The 19,065-nt window shown below is 36.2% G+C and overlaps 2 protein-coding genes across 2 annotated transcripts in view; one reads left to right on the top strand and one right to left on the bottom strand.

The window, feature by feature from the left end:
* The window catches only part of Clic (chloride intracellular channel protein 5), a 103,706-nt gene extending 98,086 nt beyond the window's left edge, over positions 1–5,620 (top strand). Inside the window, exon 5 of the mRNA XM_089239487.1 lies at positions 1,260–5,620. Coding sequence (XP_089095613.1) covers positions 1,260–1,486 — 227 coding nt within the window. The 3' untranslated portion in view covers positions 1,487–5,620. The remainder of the gene's footprint in view (positions 1–1,259) is intronic.
* LOC149080355 (uncharacterized) lies at positions 2,293–13,405 on the bottom strand. The gene is made up of 2 exons (XM_089238721.1): positions 11,596–13,405; positions 2,293–2,456 (listed from the first exon to the last, which is right to left on the bottom strand). The coding sequence occupies exons 1-2, from the start codon at positions 13,403–13,405 to the stop codon at positions 2,293–2,295; spliced, it is 1,974 nt and encodes a 657-aa protein (XP_089094847.1).
* Positions 13,406–19,065: the final 5,660 nt, after the last annotated feature.

The following is a 19,065-nucleotide window of genomic DNA, read 5'->3' as shown; positions in this document are numbered from 1 at the left end:
AGAGACAAGGTTCAAGCCGACCACATTAATTCTTAGAGTCTAGATATTTAAGAATTGCTCTGAATATGTAACTTACTTTCCAGCATGCTGGATAATGCTGTTATCAAAAAATTTCTTAATATCTCATACAGTTGAATGTTCAAATTTCATCATTCATTGTTTCAGATAAAATATGTAACATTTGCTGTCCTAATCAAATGTAAATCTTTATCATTGAAAAATGTAAATCTTTATCATTGAAAAATGTAAATCTTTATCATTGAAAAATGTAAATCTTTATCATTGAAAAATGTAAATCTTTATCATTGAAAAATGTAAATCTTTATCATTGAAAAATGTAAATCTTTATCATTGAAAAATGTAAATCTTTATCATTGAAAAATGTAAATCTTTATCATTGAAAAATGTAAATCTTTATCATTGAAAAATGTAAATCTTTATCATTGAAAAATGTAAATCTTTATCATTGAAAAATGTAAATCTTTATCATTGAAAAATGTAAATCTTTATCATTGAAAAATGTAAATCTTTATCATTGAAAAATGTAAATCTTTATCATTGAAAAATGTAAATCTTTATCATTGAAAAATGTAAATCTATTATTGTATTACATGCAATTTTTGGGCTGGATAATACTGTGATGATAAATATTTGATGTGTTAGAAAATATTCAGTTATTTGATGGCCAGGGAAATCTTTCAGTCAAAAGTTGTAGGAACCCTGTTCATGCAGATTATTTTTTAAAACATGCTTAAGAAAAAAAAACTTTGGATAAGACAGAAGTGCATATTATATATATGCAGTAAAGTCTGGCTATTTGGTTTATGCACTGAACATTTGATGATTATTTTTTCGAAACATTTTGTATGTAATTTCAGGAAAGATATAGAAAGTTAGATATAGACGTTTTCTGTATAAAAATGAATTACCTTTTGGGCGAGACAATATATTAGGGAAAAACACCAACGTAAATATACCCAAAATCGGAAGAGAACATCAGCTAGATGCATTTCGGAACTGTATGAAGTTCCTTCAGTAGCAAAGACAAATAGTATATATAGAGGGAAATTTTTTTTCCCACCCCCTTCTCTCTACAATTTGTCTTTGCTACTGAAGAAGGAACTTCATGCACTTCTGAAAAGCGTCTAGCTGATGTTTTCTTCAGATTTTGGGTATATTTACATTGGTGTTTTTCCCTAATATATTGTACTGAAGTATGTTATTAGGTAGTAATTTTTTTTTATTTTTTTATTTTCCAGGAAAATATTTTGCTGATTTTGAAATACTTCCAGAAATGGCAGATTTGTGGCAGTATATGTATCATATGTATCAGCTTGATGCTTTCACCCAGTCTTGTCCAGCTGATCAAGATATTATAAATCACTATAAGCTTCAGCAAGGCACGAAAATGAAAAAGCATGAAGAACTGGAAACACCAACATATACTACTTCCATTCCTGATAATATTGACATCAATAACCATTAGGCCACTGAAAAAAAATGCTTCAGGAAAATGTAGCTATGATTATATACAATATTCATGGGATCTTTTTCATAAATTAATAAATAAATAAATAAATAAATAATGCCTTGACCATACAATTTCTATGTAAAAAAATTTATTCTGTCTATCACTGCAAATATCAGCTTGGGAAGTGTCTTCCTAAGATAATTGATCCGATTTTTTTTTTTTTGTCTAATGTACAATAGACTAATTATGTATATGTTTTTCACAGACATTTGTATTATTCCTCATCATATGATTAATACAGTGAATGGAGATGCATCATTGCTGTATTAGTTTTTATTGATTTGTAAACTGTCAGATGAAAGATTGTGCTTGTGTGTGGCTTTGTGATTATTTTTTTCTGTAGCAGCAACAAAAGCTGCTGCATGTAGTGGCTTGTTTAATGTGATATTAAAAATAAAATGTACATATAAACTTTTTTTGTTAAAATATGAACAATTTCATTGCATATTTTTATTCAATGTTTGATCACTTCAGACTTGGATATTCAATTTATTTACCACTTTCAATCAGTTTATTTGTTTTTCACGTGTCATGAAGTTTTATCTGAAATTTTTGAATGTTTGTTACTAGCTTGTATGGAGCATTAACACTATCAAAATTCTAAGCATGTAAAAATTAATGTTTGGTGTTCATAAAACTTTTTTATCATTTATGAAAAAAAAATCTTATAAGTAGCTGAAATACTGATTATTATACAGTCAATGGGTAATTTATTATGACCACCTATTTGATATTTGTGTTTACCTTTTGACCTAAAAATTTCACCAATCCTCCTTGGCATAGACCTTACAAGATGCTGATAGGTGGCTTGAGAGATGTTGCATCATCTCGTAGATTACTCTTCCTACTTTTGTTTTATTTGATGGTTCTGGTTTCAACTTCCTAATACCTATTTGGAGTGCATCCCATAATTCATACCTGCCAACTGTAACGATTTTATCGGATTTAGAACGATTTTGGCCAGTTAACACAATTATACACTTTTGCTTCTAAAAATACGATTTTCTACCAAATTGCTAATATTGATGTTTTCCTGCCTGTGTCGCAAACTGGCCGGTATTATAAATCATCAATGAGCCGTTGGTCGACATCACTCCGCGGAACCTAGCCGAAAATTCCTGCACTCCTCGCGGTGAGGAAGAGTGGAACACTGCTGGGAGCTTTCACAGCAGTTTTACTAATGCGGCTTATGTACCGAAGCTATGTCTCGAGCCGCCTCTGTATTAGACAGTACACTGAGTGATGCCCAATCCTTTAGCACCCATTTGATGGATCAATATTTTTCCAAAATTTGCATGCCATTTTAACCCTTTATGGTTTCATGAATTATATAGCGTTTTAATTTTTTAATTCGGGCAGATTTTTCTAAATGAGCTTGTGCCAAAAATTGAGTTTATAATTCACACATTTTTGATGGATTTACAATAATAAATTATTTTCTCGATATTTGAGTGTCGTCAAAATTTTACCATGTCTGAAATATAAAATGACTTTATTGTTGAGTTATTTAAGGGTTGGTAGTTTTCAGGATTTTTGGACAAAAAAGAATACACTTGAGATTTCAGAGTGTGATATTATGCTATTATATAAAGTTCTATTAATATCAATCATTCGGGTGACGAGAATGTTAAATATTGAGTCATGAATACTGGATGATTTAGCATCCATCTAATGAATTTTTATTTTATGTTTTCATGTGATTAGGGGACTGTGTCCCGGTGAGTGAAATCATATTTTATTTTAGATAAAACAGTAGCGTGAAAATATAAGATAGTTGCAAGCGAACAAATTTTTTACTGATCTGTTGTCTTCTTGAGAATGCTTTTTTTAAGTAAACCATATTTTTTCTCATGCAGTAATTTTTTTTCTGATTATAATTATATAATTTTTTAAATCAATTTTTAGTATGGGGTTACCCTTCCCCGAAATCAACTTGTATTAAAGGTGTTTCTTTTTCACACCTGCAGAAGTTGCATGCTTAACTATAAAATTATATTTCTCATAATTTTAGACTAACTATTGATATGCAACTGTACAATTATATTAAAAGTAAGCATTGGAAAAATCCCACATTTTGACTAGGATAAATTGAGATTTCAAAAATTTCTCAAATTTCCAATAGCTAATATTTTTGTAAGGAAAATGTAACTTATACATTCATCTGCTGTGCACCACCTTAACCGCTTCAGTCACAAGCGATTGGTGAGAAATTCCGATGATCTCTGCTCTATGAATTAGTGATAAGTACGATACAAGTTTTGATAACCTTGTTCTAACATAATGGCATGTTGGAAAAAGCAAGGAAATAAGAAAACGAAGAAAGGAAAACAGTAAATTATTATACTCTTCAAGTATTACAGATAATACCTACTATATATCTCTTAAGTATATTTCTCTCTTCACCCTCGTGTACTTGTTTTCTTTCCCCTCTTATGTTTACATGTATGTATACAACCTATTTAACCTTAGATGTTTTTCCTCATCACCAAGATGAAAAGGACAGATTTTTTTTATAGGGTTGCAACAAAGTTTTGTGGTGGTGATGAAAGAAGAATTATTTGAATTTATTTTTCTCTCCACTGGCGTTTGGACACAATATTATGTCCTGGATCGTAAAGTGGTTAGACATGTCTAAACCAGTGATTCCCAACCTGGGTGCTGTGGAATGTTCCAGGGGGGCGGTAGAAGCTACGGGTGTAAAACGATCCTATGGGTTGAATTGTGTTGGGGGCGTAGGAGAAAAACATTTCTGAATTGGGCGATGGGACAAAAAGGTTGGAAAACTATGGTCTAAACCAGTGTTTCTCAACCTTTTTCAGCCCGTGGCCCCCCTTTGACCATATTTTCTTCTCGTGGCCCCCAGTCTTATCAAGTAACCTCCATACTCTCATCTGCGACTTATTGAATTGAATTCAGTCAGAACTAAATTTATAATGAACAAAATTTGTAAATACGGTCTATTTCTTTAACCCTAGACCAAGCACGGATCCACTTTCCACCCAACAGGCAAATTGTATGGGAAAAATAAGCACCTGTAAAATACAGAACGAACCTACGTAATAAATCGATCCTCCCAATCCAATGGGATCTCACCCTGTATACGTGCCTACCCTGGGCAGCTTCAGTGAGCTTCCTTCATGTGGGGTTCTATGCATCAAGAGTCTCAATATCATGGGTGCCCAGGCAGAGTAATGTTATGGGGGTCCCCATACTTAGCTGGGTAACAGCTTACATGCGAAAATCATAGCACCAGATCTCATCATGTAGGCCCTGTGGACATGAAGCCGTGAGAGATGGACACAGGTTAATGTTGCCCTAGTACCAATGACTACTGCTAGATTCTGAAAGTAGTCAGCTCTTTTGACCACCATGTTTCACATTAAAGCTTATTTCTTCACAGGTCTTTGTGGCTCCCCTTTCTTCTGATTTTCATCCATGGCCCCTAAGAACATCCCAGGACTGCAAGGGGGCCGTATGGCTCCAGGTTGAGAAACACTGGTCTAAACAATCATTCTATGTTCAAAACACGTTAATCATAATTTTTGATGACTACTTTATTGTGAAAATAGAGTTATTAAGAATCTGAAAAGATTGAAATTAAAAATGCAATCTTACCTTTTGGTAGTATAAGTAATTAGCCAGACTATATTAATAATTTCAATTTACTAAAAATGTTAGGGTGATTGTTTCAGGAGCAGCAAAAAGAAAATTCTTGGGTCTATGGAAAACTAAATTTTAGTATGAATTTGTGAGAGCAGTTCCAAGTTTGTGTTAATCCTTTTAGACCAAGTATGAACAAATGGGAGGGGGTGGAATTCAGCCCTGACTTCACAGATAAAACACCATAATTCTTGAAGTAGTAGCTGAACCCCGAGATTAAAAAAGAATATAGCAAGAATTTGTGCGTACAGGGTCTGGAAAGAGTTTATATTCTAAATTAATTTTTCACATTTTAGTTCATATTGCATCCCAATCAAGTGAAAGTGTGGTTTATTTGCACTTTTGGCATTAAATGTCAGCTATTTTGATTTTACAAAGTTTTAATATGAATTTAAAATAGAATTGAAATAAATTATCCAATTAGTCTAGGTTGTCTTTTTTTTTTTTTTTTTGGTCTTTGTTTTGTAATTTTAAAAATTGTTAGATCCAGATAAAAAGGGTTTCTATTATTAGAAGTGGATTCATTTTAGTACCAATAACCATTTAGTCAAACCGATCGGAACAGCTGTCGTATGGTCCGCCACTTGGCGATTATTTGGCGCCACACATGTCTGATGGCCCGACGAAGAGTCGCCAAGGCCGTCAGACACTACGGATGCCGAAAAAAAAACAGCGTGCAAAACATAATAGAAACCACCAAGCATAAAAATAGAAAAAAATATCAGTTGAAAAAAATTACACCTGGCCCATTTTTTTAAAAATAAAAAGATCGGGGCATAAGGAATTCCGGGCATAAATATTCTATGTATTACAACTAAAACCCGGACCCCTTTTTTTAATAAACGGATCCGGGCATGAAAAATTCTGTAGGTTCATTTTAAATAACAAACCGATAAAACAGAAGGCATGGGAATGGATGAATAACTAAATAAATACAACGAAATAATAAAACGGTATGATACAACCTGAGCAGTAGATAATAATCCAAATGATGTAAGCTACAGAAGGGAGGAATAATAATCAAAGAGAGAGAGAGACGCGCTGGAAATCGGAAATGGAACAACGGCTGTTTAGAATTTTTGAAAAAACGCGGTGAACAAAAGAAAAATCCTGTTTGGTGAAGCCAGCGCCATCTAGTATCGCCCAACGAAACCGGAAAAGTGTTAAAAAAATATGGCAACCTAGATGACGTATGGTCCGCCACGACTTTGGCGACTTTTTTCTCGCGATAAGTCGCCAAGACCGTCATAATGCTTCTCTAGGTTGCCGTATTTTTTTAACACTTTTCCGGTTTCGTTGGGCGACTGATGGCGCTGGCTTCACCCAACAGGATTTTTCTTTTGTTCACCGCGTTTTTTCAAAAATTCTAAACAGCCGTTGTTCCATTTCCGATTTCCAGCGCGTCTCTCTCTCTCTTTGATTATTATTCCTCCCTTCTGTAGCTTACAACCTGAGCAGTAGATAATAATCCAAATGATGTATCATACCGTTTTATTATTTCGTTGTATTTATTAGTTATTCATAGGCTGACCATATTTCCTCCACAGAAATACGGGACATTGGGATTCCAAATACGGGACATCGTCAATTATCACCAAAAATGACGCCAAAACCGAACAAAGTTGCCAAATATTGTTAAAATAACGGAGAAATCACAATGGCGGGAAATACAGCATTACTGCTAATTGCAGTGGATGAATTCCCCGAAAAAAAATTTTCACTAAGACAAATATGGGAGATAGTTGTAGTTATCATAATATAATTGATAAGTTGAAAATAATTTCAATCTTTGACTTCAATAAAGAATAAAAATTCAAGTAGGCTTCATGCAAAATACGGGAAAAACCGGGACACTTTTGCTAAAAAGTCGGGACAGCCAAAAAAACAGAAGATACCGGGACTGTCCCGGGAAATACGGGACGTATGGTCACCCTAGTTATTCATCCATTGCCATGCCTTCTGTTTTATCGGTTTATTATTTAAAATGAACCTACAGAATTTTTCATGCCCGGATCCGTTTATTAAAAAAAGGGTCCGGGTTTTAGTTTTAATACATAGAATATTTATGCCCGGAATTCCTTGGAACAGCTGTCGTATGGTCCGCCACTTGGCGATTATTTGGCGCCACACATGTCTGATGGCCCGACGAAGAGTCGCCAAGGCCGTCAGACACTACGGATGCCGAAAAAAAAAAACAGCGTGCAAAACATAATAGAAACCACCAAGCATAAAAATAGAAAAAAATATCAGTTGAAAAAAATTACACCTGGCCCATTTTTTTAATAATAAGTACCTCCTTTAGTGATTTTTTTTTTAAATTGGTGATTACCAGGTCTACAAGCTAAATCTAAAAACATTCATTTTTGCATTATTACTAAAATCTGTAATACCATATATTGGCCTCTCATTTGTTGATATTGTAGAGAATGTAAAAATATAAATATCAAAAGAAGCCTCAATTTTTTTACGATTTAAAAAAAAAAAAAAAAGTATTTCTTCTAGAGGAAATCTCTGTTTTGTACCTTGTGGTGTGGGGGACACACCCTTTTTCTGATAACATGAAGAGTAAATAATCTTACGTATGCTACCGCATATATATGTATGTTAAAAACTGTATTTTATTTACTGACAAAATTTTAAAGTGCTATAAAACTGATAAATTCTGCTACAAAAATAATTTTTCCTTCTACAAAAATAAAATTTCCATTTTCCACTCCTGGGTACTGTTCTTTTAGAAACATTACTCACTCACACACCTGGGAGTGGGGGAGACATTCCATCGTTCATTGAATTTTTAATTTTCACATTTGTCTTAGAAGTGAAGGGATATGAATCTAGTTTGAACCAGGATGTGCTAGGCAAGAGGTGAGCTCAAACATTCCGTTGTGAAATAATCTACAATAGTCTAATTCAGCAGTTCTCAACCGGTGCTCCACGGAGCCCTTGGGCACTCTCCAGGGGCACCGCAGCCGCTCGAGGAAAATTAAAAAACAGTAAAATTAAAAAAAAATATATTTTTATCATTTAAAAATATTTATATATCAGTCACTTTAATGAAAAATTGGCCTACTTGGCTCCCCCATAGAATTTTATTACAGGAGAATAAACTCAACGAGAAATGAGTTAAAAAAGGTTGAGAACCGCTGGTCGATATACTCTCAAGCTAAACGGGACAGAGATCATCTCGATTACTGAAAACTCTGATTATCTGAAAAGTAATAGGAAATGGCTTTTTATGTTGGAGGGGTTTACACACTACCTTCTACCCATTTTGCATCCTTGATTCAACATCTTAATTCATTACACAACTGTCATGGCCCATGGAATCTGCGTAAAGGAAGCTGATGGGTCCCGATATGAATGCTGCTTTTACAATTGAAATTTATATAGAGGCCTGAAAAAAATTCTGGCCTGGGAATCCAATGGAGACCCTCGTCTAGGGTTCAAGACCTTTCAACTTTGTACGTAGATCGCGTACGTGATGGCGAGTAGTCTGGGTCTGCATATGAACTGGGAGAATGGCCATTTGCGCACCGGCTTTTTTCTTGCTGTGAAGCGCATGGAGATTTTTCTCTACATACCTGATGAGGTGTTTGACTTCTTAACGAGCGTTATTTCCACAAGAATACTCTAGAAGCCTCTACTGGGCCAAAATGTAGATTTTATGGTTCTGGGCACTGTTGCATAATAGAGAAGGGTACCTTTAGCTCCACAGAGGCACCGATCATTGTTAGATTCATGGAATCTGAACAGATATTCCGGAATAGATCTTGTACGCATCCTTAGCAGTATTCGGGTTCCAGCGTGCCTGCCAAACCGATATCGAATTGGTCTTAATTTGCTTTCCAAAGCTACGTGGCAGTGGTAGATCTAGCCTCTCCGGAAGTGACACTGCCACTTTTTCCAATATGTTGGCACACAAGGCAACACGGATGCGACGTACATAGAGTTACATCTCGACGTACTCAGTTGCTTTCTCTCACACACAAAGCAATACAAATGCAAATATAAAGCCTCAACAGGCAGAATGCCCATAACAAATATGGAGATGTTATATTTCTAAGATACAGCAACCCCCAATTAAAAATGCAATTACAAAAACTAGAAACAATATATGATAAAATATACAATGCCCATAAAATATATTTATAGTTGTCTTATTCTAAGTATGGATAACTTCTCGATTTACCCTAACATGTTTATCGTATTTCTTTTCAAACGTGTCGATTATGTTAGAATTTACTACCCCGGTGGTAAGCTATTCTAGAATTTTACATCCTAGTACATCTTCGAACACCATTTTATCAGCATGATAAGAGTACTGAAGTAAATTGTAATAGCATTTTTTGATAGAAAGTGTCTCGAAATGGTGAAAACAGTAACAAATTTTGGTCTACCTGTGTCATTTTCTATGAAAAAGTCATTTTTATGTCAAATTTTTGGCGAAATTCATGTAATATTCGAAACACGATTACAAACTATTTTGTCAATGAAATGTTTTTTTGATTTTCACAGTGCGTTTAGCTAGTGATGTTGCAGGTTATGAACCAAAATTTAAAGGATTGCATGATATGCTCGTAAGTTACATCTGTTCAATAGCTCAGTTAAAAATGTAACCTAAAAATGCTACTACTGTGCATTAATGAGATTCAATCACACAATTGAACTTAAACACGTACTCCTATAGTACTAACTTTATTTTTAAAGGGAGAGCCTACTGCTCGTCTCCTTTCCTGGTTAACGACTTATTTCGTAATACAGTCACAGAAAAACGCTCGCTACAATTGGCGTACAAAATAGCCGCCAACACACATAATTTGATGTATCGGCCTAACATGCCGCCCGGCATTGAAATATTAATTTCAATAAATACGACAATATAAAACTTGAATACATAAACAAATTCACATATAACAAAAATTCGATGCAGTACAGATATCATATTTGCGAAACAAAAATTAATTATATAAAATACAAATGCACTATATACATACACAAATGTACTATATTATACAATTATAATTTCAAGGCGGAAACCTAATGATTTTTTTTTTTTTATCGAGACCCTTCTAACGGCAACAACGCGATTTTACATATTGATCTTTTGAAGATCCCATTCATTGTTTTTACATTTGCAATTCTCACTTTATTATCCCTACCCTGGAAAACCTCCACGACTCTTCCCAAAATCCATTTACAACTTGGGAGGTTTTCTTCTTTCATGACAACCATATCTCCAACATTGATGTTGGGCTTGGAACCTTTCCATTTATTTCGTTGTTGTAAAGTGCTCAAATAATTGTTTTGCCAATGCTTCCAGATTGTTTGCACCAACTTAGATGTACGTTGCCATAAATTCAATCTGGTTTCCTTAACATCAGTCAGTGATGGCTCTACAATGGCAGTGACTGGGCGACCAATGAGGAAATGACCAGGCGTAAGAATATCTAAATCATCTATATCACTAGATTGTGGTGTTAACGGACGTGAATTTAAAATTCCCTCTACTTGATTGACAATAGTTAACAGTTCTTCGTATGTTAGTTTCGAATTCCCAACTACACGTTTCAAATGGTGCTTAAAGGATTTAACCCCGGCCTCCCACAAACCACCAAAGTTGGGTGCTCTGGGAGGTATAAACTGCCACTGAATACCCTCTGCTGATAAGTAGTTGACGAGATTGTTATTACTCTGCACAATATCGGCATACCAATTTTTCAGAGTTTTATTAGCACTTACGAAGTTTTTTGCATTATCGCTGAACATTTTTTGAGGTTTGCCTCTCCTGGCAACAAATCTTTTCAAGCAAGCGATAAATGCTTCGGATGTCAAATCAGACACTATTTCCAAATGAGTGGCCTTCGTGACCATGCATACAAAAATGCAAATATACACCTTGTGGTAGATCCCCTTTCTCTGGCCCTTATATTTTATCAGAAACGGTCCACAAAAGTCGACACCAGAGCAGTTAAAGGGATAGTTCACAGTGACTCTTTCTTTAGGTAAATCCCCCATGAGTTGTTCTACTGTTACAGGTTTTATCTTGAAACAAGTGATACAGTCATGTACAACCTTACGACACATATCTCTGCCACGTAATGGCCAAAATTCTCTCCTCAAAGAATACAATAAATTTTGCGGACCAATGTGTAAATATTTTTTATGATGATGCTCAATGATCATTCTAGTGAGCTTATGTTTTGATGGTAATATGATCGGATGTTTTTGGCTATCACTTATTTGACTGTGCCGTAAACGACCACCTACTCGCAAAATATCCTTTTCGTCTAAGTATGGAAGTAAGTTTTTTATCTTGTCTGTTGCCAATTTCCCTTTTCTAAGATTGGATATGTCACCTTTAAACTCTATTTCTTGTGCGCAACGAACTAGATATTGCATACTACCTTGAAGTTCCTGATGTGACAAAGGACCCTTTCGCTTATTAAGTGGATTTCTCGAATTATGGATGAACCTGAAAACAAAACTAAGAATGCGAATTAATTTAGCATAATCATTTGTAATGCGAAATAAAGAATCCATGAAAACTTCTTTCAGATTTAGAGTCAAAGTCATATCAGCATATTTCTTGAACTCTCGGAGATAATCTGCATCGGATGTAATAGGATAATCTCCATCTGTGGAGTCGATATTTCTCTCATGAAGAAACCCTGGTCCCTTCCACCATAAAGTCTGATCGATGATTTGATCAGGGCTAACTCCTCTTGAAATTAAGTCTGCAGGATTATCTTCGGATTTCACATGATACCAATGGAAGTTCTTGGTGATTTCTTTGATTCTGGATGTCCTATTCGCAACAAATACCTTCAATTGATGAGGTGAAGCGTTGATCCAACCCAGCACTATTGTTGAGTCGGTATACAGACACACCTTGTCCACTTCCACACGCAGAGAAGATAGCACCTTCTCAACAAGCTTTGAGAGCAGTTCTGCAGCACAAAGTTCAAGACGTGGTATGGTTATTACTTTGAGAGGTGCAACTCTGGATTTGCTACAAAGAAGCACCACCTTCACGTCACCCACGGCAGTAATCGAACGCACATATACAACAGCCCCGTATGCATCCTTTGACGCGTCTGAAAATGCATGAATTTCTAATTTTTCAGCAGAGTCTGCTAAGACGAAACGATCAATCTGGAGGTTTGTCAACCTTGTAAGTCCTTCTCGGAATTTTCTCCAGTTTTTCGATTGTTGAGACGGCAGTTCATCGTCCCAGTCGATTTTCAACAGCCAGAGCTTCTGCAAGTAAATCTTTGCTTGTACTAGAACAGGACCAAGCAAGCCTAACGGATCAAATAATTTTGCGATATCTGTCAACACAGCACGCTTGGTAGGTATGTTGTTACCAGGAGCAACAGTGAAACCAAAACAATCTTCTTTAGGGTTCCATCTTAAACCCAAAGTTTTCACCGTGTCATTTTCAGGATCCTGAAAGCAATATTCTCGTTCATGAACAGGAACATTGTTCAACAATGCATTTTCGTTGGAGCACCACTTGTGTAAATCCATGCCTCCACATTTTAACATAGAAATCAGCTGTTGCTGCAATTCAATGGCACTTGTTATATCGTTAGAACCAGTTAGAATATCATCAACATAAAAATCAGTATGAGTTGCGGCAGCAGCAAGAGGATATTTCTTCTGTTCGTCATAAGCTAACTGCCTTAACACCCTAGTGGCTAAATATGGTGCACATTTTGTTCCATATGTTACTGTAAGTAACTTGTACAGTTTGGGTTCATCTAACGGACTTTCTTTCCATAAGATGCATTGTAAGTTGCAATGATCAGGATTGACCCAGATCTGCCTGTACATCTTTTTCACATCGGCAGTGAAAGCGATTTTATGTCTTCTAAATCTTAGCAGTATCGAAAAGATGTCTTCTTGGACCACACCCCCATTTAACAAACAGTTGTTAAGTGATAACCCATTGGTAGAAGGGGCTGATGCGTCGAAAACTACTCTTAATTTAGTGGTACTGCTATCAGGTTTGTAGACTCCATGGTGAGGCATAACATATTTTATATCCTCATGTCCCTCCATCATCTCCTGCATGTGACCTAAGTCCTCATACTCGGCCATAAAATTTTTGTAAAGAACAGACATTTGGGGATTTTTATCCAATTTTTTCCACAGCCAATTCAGCCTTTGCTCAGCTAATTGCATGGATTCCCCAGGTTCAACATTTTCCTTCATCGGAAGATCAACTATATATTCCCCTCTTTCATTTCTACGATGGGTTTTTACAAAATGATCCTCGCAAAAAAAGTTCTTTGCTTTTCAGGGGTAGCTTCTCCTCCACGGATTCAATTTCCCAAAACTTCCTAATGGATTGATCTAACGCCTCAACTTCTCTCGAGAGAAAACAGCATTGCTGAGATGACGAGTGAGAAATTGTCCCGGAGACTATGTACCCAAATACAGAATTCTGAAGCAACACTTCGTTGCTGAGATACAGCTGTCCGCTCTTCAATGCCTCAAAAAATATTTTTGCTCCGATCAAAAGTTGTATTTTCCCAGGCTTGGAAAAATGTGGGTCAGCAAGTTCAACTCCTTCGGGAAACTTCAAGCCAGATAAATCAAGAGGAGACGATGGGGTGAAATCTGTTATTTTGGATACAATCAAAAAATCCAATTCTTTCTTGAACTCGCCGCTTTTGTTTGCGACTACCCCGGTAGTTTTGGTTTTCACGGTATGTGACAAGCCATTAATGCCACAAACGGGGGCATAAACATTTTCTTTCTTCAACCCGAGGGCTTCGGCGCAGCTTGTTGTCATCATGTTCACTTGACTACCATTATCGAGTATGGCCCTAACTCGAGTCTCTTTTCCTTGGGAATCGCAGACGTAAACATTCACAGTACTGAGAAGTGCTGATGAATTTGTGTTTATCACATTGCTCAGACTATGAAGAACATCTGGCTGTTGGCCCCCTACTGCTCCTCCCTCTGAGGGTATGGGGGAAGCGCTTTCGCTTTTTCGTTGGATGACATCTTTATTGCTTTTTGCAGACGCCGTTTCTCCCCGATGTAAGAGAGTGTTGTGTCTCAAATTGCAAATAGAGCAAACGACCTTTGATAAGCACTGAGACGTAATATGGCCAATTTTTAAGCAACAATAGCATAAATTATGCTTTCGCACAAATTCATATCTTTGCGAAACACTCATTCTTTGAAATTTTACACATTTAAATAATGCATGAAAACCTTTGCAAGAGACACAAGATCTTGTATATTCTTTGATATTATCACTATCATATACCATGAAAGTTTTTGCTTTCGGTTGTATTCTGCGGTCAGGCTGCTGCTGACGACTATTTATTTTTCCGACACTTTCAAGCATTATACTTCTTTTTTCAATGAATTCCAGAAAATTGTCTAGTTTAGGAACCTCGGTAGTTGTTAATGTTAACTCATATTCCTTTCTGGATTCTTTATCTATTTTCTGAAGTAATACATTCAGTAACATGGTGTCTGATAAATCATTTCTTTCAAATTTCAATGATTTCAACTCTCTTAAATTTCTATTTACATTGTCAATTAGATTGCGCAATTCCTTAGCCGACTCATGTTGAACTTTAGCGCAATTTATTAAAGCTTGAATATGAGTGTCAACAACTATTCTTTTGTTTTCATAACGAGTTGTTAACGCCTCAAACAAAGAAACATAGCTTTCGTCAGCTGTTTCAAGCTTTTTTGCATCCCCTTTTAATGATGCTCGCAAATAATACAGCTTATGTACGTCAGTTAATTGTTCGTTGCCTTCAATTAAACACTTAAATTGATTTTTGAACTGACTGAATTCCTCATACTTGCCAGAAAATTCTGGTAGAGGAATTTCTGGCAATTTTATACGTGAAATTTCTTTACGCTCATCAACATTAACTTTATGATGACTTTTCATCGACTCTTGGTAGAAAAGAAATCTTACCTCCAGAGTTTCTAGTCGCTCATCTATGTGCAGCAGCTCTTCGTCGAACACGCTAATGTCTATAGTCTCTGGTTGAGCGTATAATATTTTCCTCAATGCTTCAACATTTTTTTGATGTCGGCGATATTGTTCAATTTCACATCAAGTAATTGTTTTGAATCCACTGATGGCTCAAAGTCCTTAGCAAAATTTTCTAGTTGAGTAACTTTAGATTTTACAGTTCCTTTTTGACGATTATATTTAGCATTCATTTTCAATTACCCTATCGCTCTCGACGGACCAACTTTTCAATAGCTCAGTTAAAAATGTAACCTAAAAATGCTACTACTGTGCATTAATGAGATTCAATCACACAATTGAACTTAAACACGTACTCCTATAGTACTAACTTTATTTTTAAAGGGAGAGCCTACTGCTCGTCTCCTTTCCTGGTTAACGACTTATTTCGTAATACAGTCACAGAAAAACGCTCGCTACAATTGGCGTACAAAATAGCCGCCAACACACATAATTTGATGTATCGGCCTAACAACATCCAATATATAGCAAAATATCACATTAAAATTTCGTAATGATACAATGAACCGATTTTTAGAAATCATGTCATAAACTCAAGTAAAATATCAAAAACATCATTCTTCGTAAAACACATCCAAAGTGGGTGGGATGCAGTTTAGACCCCTTCAGAAAGTCGCCAACTGTGGCACCTCGTAAACGTTTGTTTACCTTCAGCATCAATTAGATTCTACTGTCTTCTCGGTCTGCTAGGGCTTTATTCCTGCTTAATGAAATATTCTTGCCATGTATCCTGCTTAATAATATTGCCATGTTTCTGGTTGTGGTGCAAACAGAGTTGATAATTACAGTCCGGGGGCAGGGGCCCTCTTTAATGGCCGGAGGAGCGAAGCCGTTTGCGGGCCGTAGGCCCGCGCCGAACGAAGTTCGGTCTATAGGTGCAGCCACTGATTTGCATATTCGCATGCACTTGTTAGCGATTGGACGAAACGTTTTCTGCGCTAATGCATTGCTGAATTACGTGTCATTTCACTTCCATCGCGCGTTGTTGCAGGATGTTCTGCTCGCAGTCGCGTTTCAGCACCGATTTTTTTAATTCTTGATGGTGTTAAATGGCTTCTGTTGGGCCGAGGCCTAGTAACTTCAACCACTTCGATTTTAATTTCGTATTGTCGTGATGTATTTTTAAAATTCGGTAGTATGAATTTACCGCCCGTACAATTCCGTTGGATTATTTCGATTTATTACGCGCATTTTGAGTTACGTGTTTGTGTGCTAAGGATAAAGGACTGGACACACATATCCGCACCGTGCCAGGACCGTAGCTCGGGCGTCAGTTGGCCGTGGCTCGGCTCGTTCCTCTTCAGACCACACCTTTCCGTGTGTTGCCCGTGTCGCTGCCGTATGCTGACTACGAAGCTGTGTCGATTGCTTCAACTCTTTAACGCAGCCGGTTCGGTGTAATCAAAATGTTCAGTAAATTAATTAACAAGAGTGATTTGGATATAATAACCCTAGCGTAAATTAACAATAATTAATTGTTCTAAACATTTCTGTAAATACATCTATACATGTATATACATTTCTTATCTGTCTGTATATGTGTGTGTGGATGTGTTTTTTATAGAAATTTTAATTTTGTTTTTATTTTGGATTGATCTCCGATAGATTTTTTGTATGTGACAAACCCGCAAAAAAGGATCTTTAAATGCAGCTGGAAATAAAAAGACGGCCATTTGCTTAGTTTGACTATATGCATTCTTGTTTATAGTTTGGAGAGAGGAGATTATTTACGGAGTGATAAAAGTGGAGAGAGAGAGAAAAAAAAAAAGTCATATAGAAATTAAAACAATCTGTGGGAGAGAGCGCTACTCTCTTCCTCACCTACACACTCGTTTTTTTTTTATTCAGAGTCAACGGCCATCATAAATATAATCATCTGTAGGGGCAGGTGGTGTCAAATTCCGATAACACCTCGGAGAAGTGTATCTCAGCTCAGTAGGAGCATATTGTACGAAAGAGCGAGCATATCTTTTACTCCGTGTGTGTGTGTGTGTGTTCGCGGAATCTTCTAAACTGAAAATTGGCTCCTCTGCAGATGGCAAATGGATATTAAAATCAATAACAATTGGGGTGTTTAGTTTGCCGGGGCTTGATTCAATGATAAAGCCTCACCAGTATTCGATAGTAATTTAAAGCACTCATTGCCAAAGTCCCAGTCGCTGAAACACCTTTGTCAGATATTTAGCACAAAGGTGCTCGACTTTTTGGAAGGTGTGGCCACTTCATTGTTTTGAAATATTTCGCGGGCTTCTTAAGTTATCCAGAAATGAGTCTCGATCCTCCAAAATTATCTAAAAAGAAGTGGCACGTGTCGCTTAAGTGATCTGCAAGCGTGCCGCGGGCCACTCGAGAGATCTGGAAATGTGCCACTAACCACTCAAATAGGATAATCTGCAAATGTATCACGATCCACTTAAGTGAACTGGAGGTGTGCCGTTAGTCGCTCAAGTGATTTTGAAATGTGCTTGAGACCACTCGAGAGCCTTGTTTTGTTTTTTGTTGTCACGGGCCACATCAAATGCTTCCGAGGGCCGCATTTGGAGCTCAGGACATGGGTTAAGCATTTATGGCTTAACATGTTGCATCTGATGTGAGTACCAAATTTAAAATGTCTCATATTTTCCCATAAGAAAAAACCCAAAAATTTTCGAACCGTTTTCTATATATATATATATATATATATATATATATATATATATATATATATATATATATATATATTGGTTAATATTAACCAAAAAATGATTCATTTATAGAGCATCGGAAATTAAACCCAGTTAGTTTTCCAAGTTTACATTATTATTTTAACAAAAATCTTCCCGGCAAAATTTCGTTATATGCTATGTGAAACATAATTTTAAACTTTGTTTTCCCCATCAAAGTTGTGAAAATGTTTATCCATATGTTTTCTACATATTACGCTAGTACCACAGAAGCGGGGCCAGGTGCGTCCAAACAATTTCGGGGCACGAAAAATGTTTAGGACACCCCCTCTCTTTAACAAGATTTCATATATTTTGTGGGAAGAGGGAATCGGCATACTGAATATACCCGAACGCTAAGAAATACCCCCGTACAAAAAAAAATAATAACTACACAAATGTGAATTAACACAAAAATTAATGGAGGTAATTTTAAACTAATGTGAAAAACCGTTTCCAAAATTAAGGAAAACTTTAAAATCGATGGATTAAAAATAATTGAAAGAAATAATTCCAGAACTATTGAAAATTCAGAATTAATAAAAGAAATAATGCAGAAATTGATTGAAAATTCAGAATTAATAAAAGAAATAATGCAGAAATTGATTGAAATCAAGAAATAAATGGAAATAATAATTCAGCAATTGATGAAAATTGAGAAGCGACATAAAATAAATGAGCTCTCTCCTCTTTTATAAAAAAATCTGCGCTCTCTCTCTCTCCCGAGCCCGCACCGTCACCGTAAAAATATAAAATAAACTAGTTGGTGACGGTGCGGATATGTGTGCTGCATTGTTTAGCAAAGAATTATTCTTTGACCGTGTGGTGACCTACACTCGGCCGACGCACGTGTCGGGCACGGTGCGGATATGTGTGTCCAGACCTTAATTTCACGTGCATGTGCCTGCCCTAAGGATTATTTCCCTTTCTAATGGATTATTGCTGTGCCGTTCAGGATGGGGGAAAAAAACTTTTTTATTTCTCTTTCTCGGGGTTACATTAGACACGGCAATGGCGCAAAGCAGTGCCAAGAAGGGTGCTTATACTGCTTTTTCACCCTAACCTCACGTTAGAAAAAGAAAGGAAAGAAAAACTATAAAAGGTAAGAAAAAACAAATGAAAGAAGTACGTATCTTATCTCCTCC

This window comes from Pholcus phalangioides, unplaced genomic scaffold, assembly GCF_987345545.1.
Source record: "Pholcus phalangioides strain wild (caught in Gottingen) unplaced genomic scaffold, Ppha-v1.0 ptg000011l_1, whole genome shotgun sequence".
NCBI classification, from domain to species: Eukaryota; Metazoa; Arthropoda; class Arachnida; order Araneae; family Pholcidae; genus Pholcus; species Pholcus phalangioides.
Note: the sequence above shows the minus strand (reverse complement) of the source record. Positions and strands in the feature narration are given on the sequence as shown.

What these genes read in the sequence shown, in the direction of transcription:
- LOC149080355 (XM_089238721.1), bottom strand. Translation starts at nt 13,405, where the DNA reads ATGAAGGAAAATGTTGAACCTGGGGAATCCATGCAATTAGCTGAGCAA. An exon ending in GTCACATCAGGAACTTCAAG is followed by an intron (nt 2,457 to 11,595) that starts GTAGTATGCAAT and finishes AAATCGTTACAG; the next exon opens with TTGGCAGGTATGAATTATGG.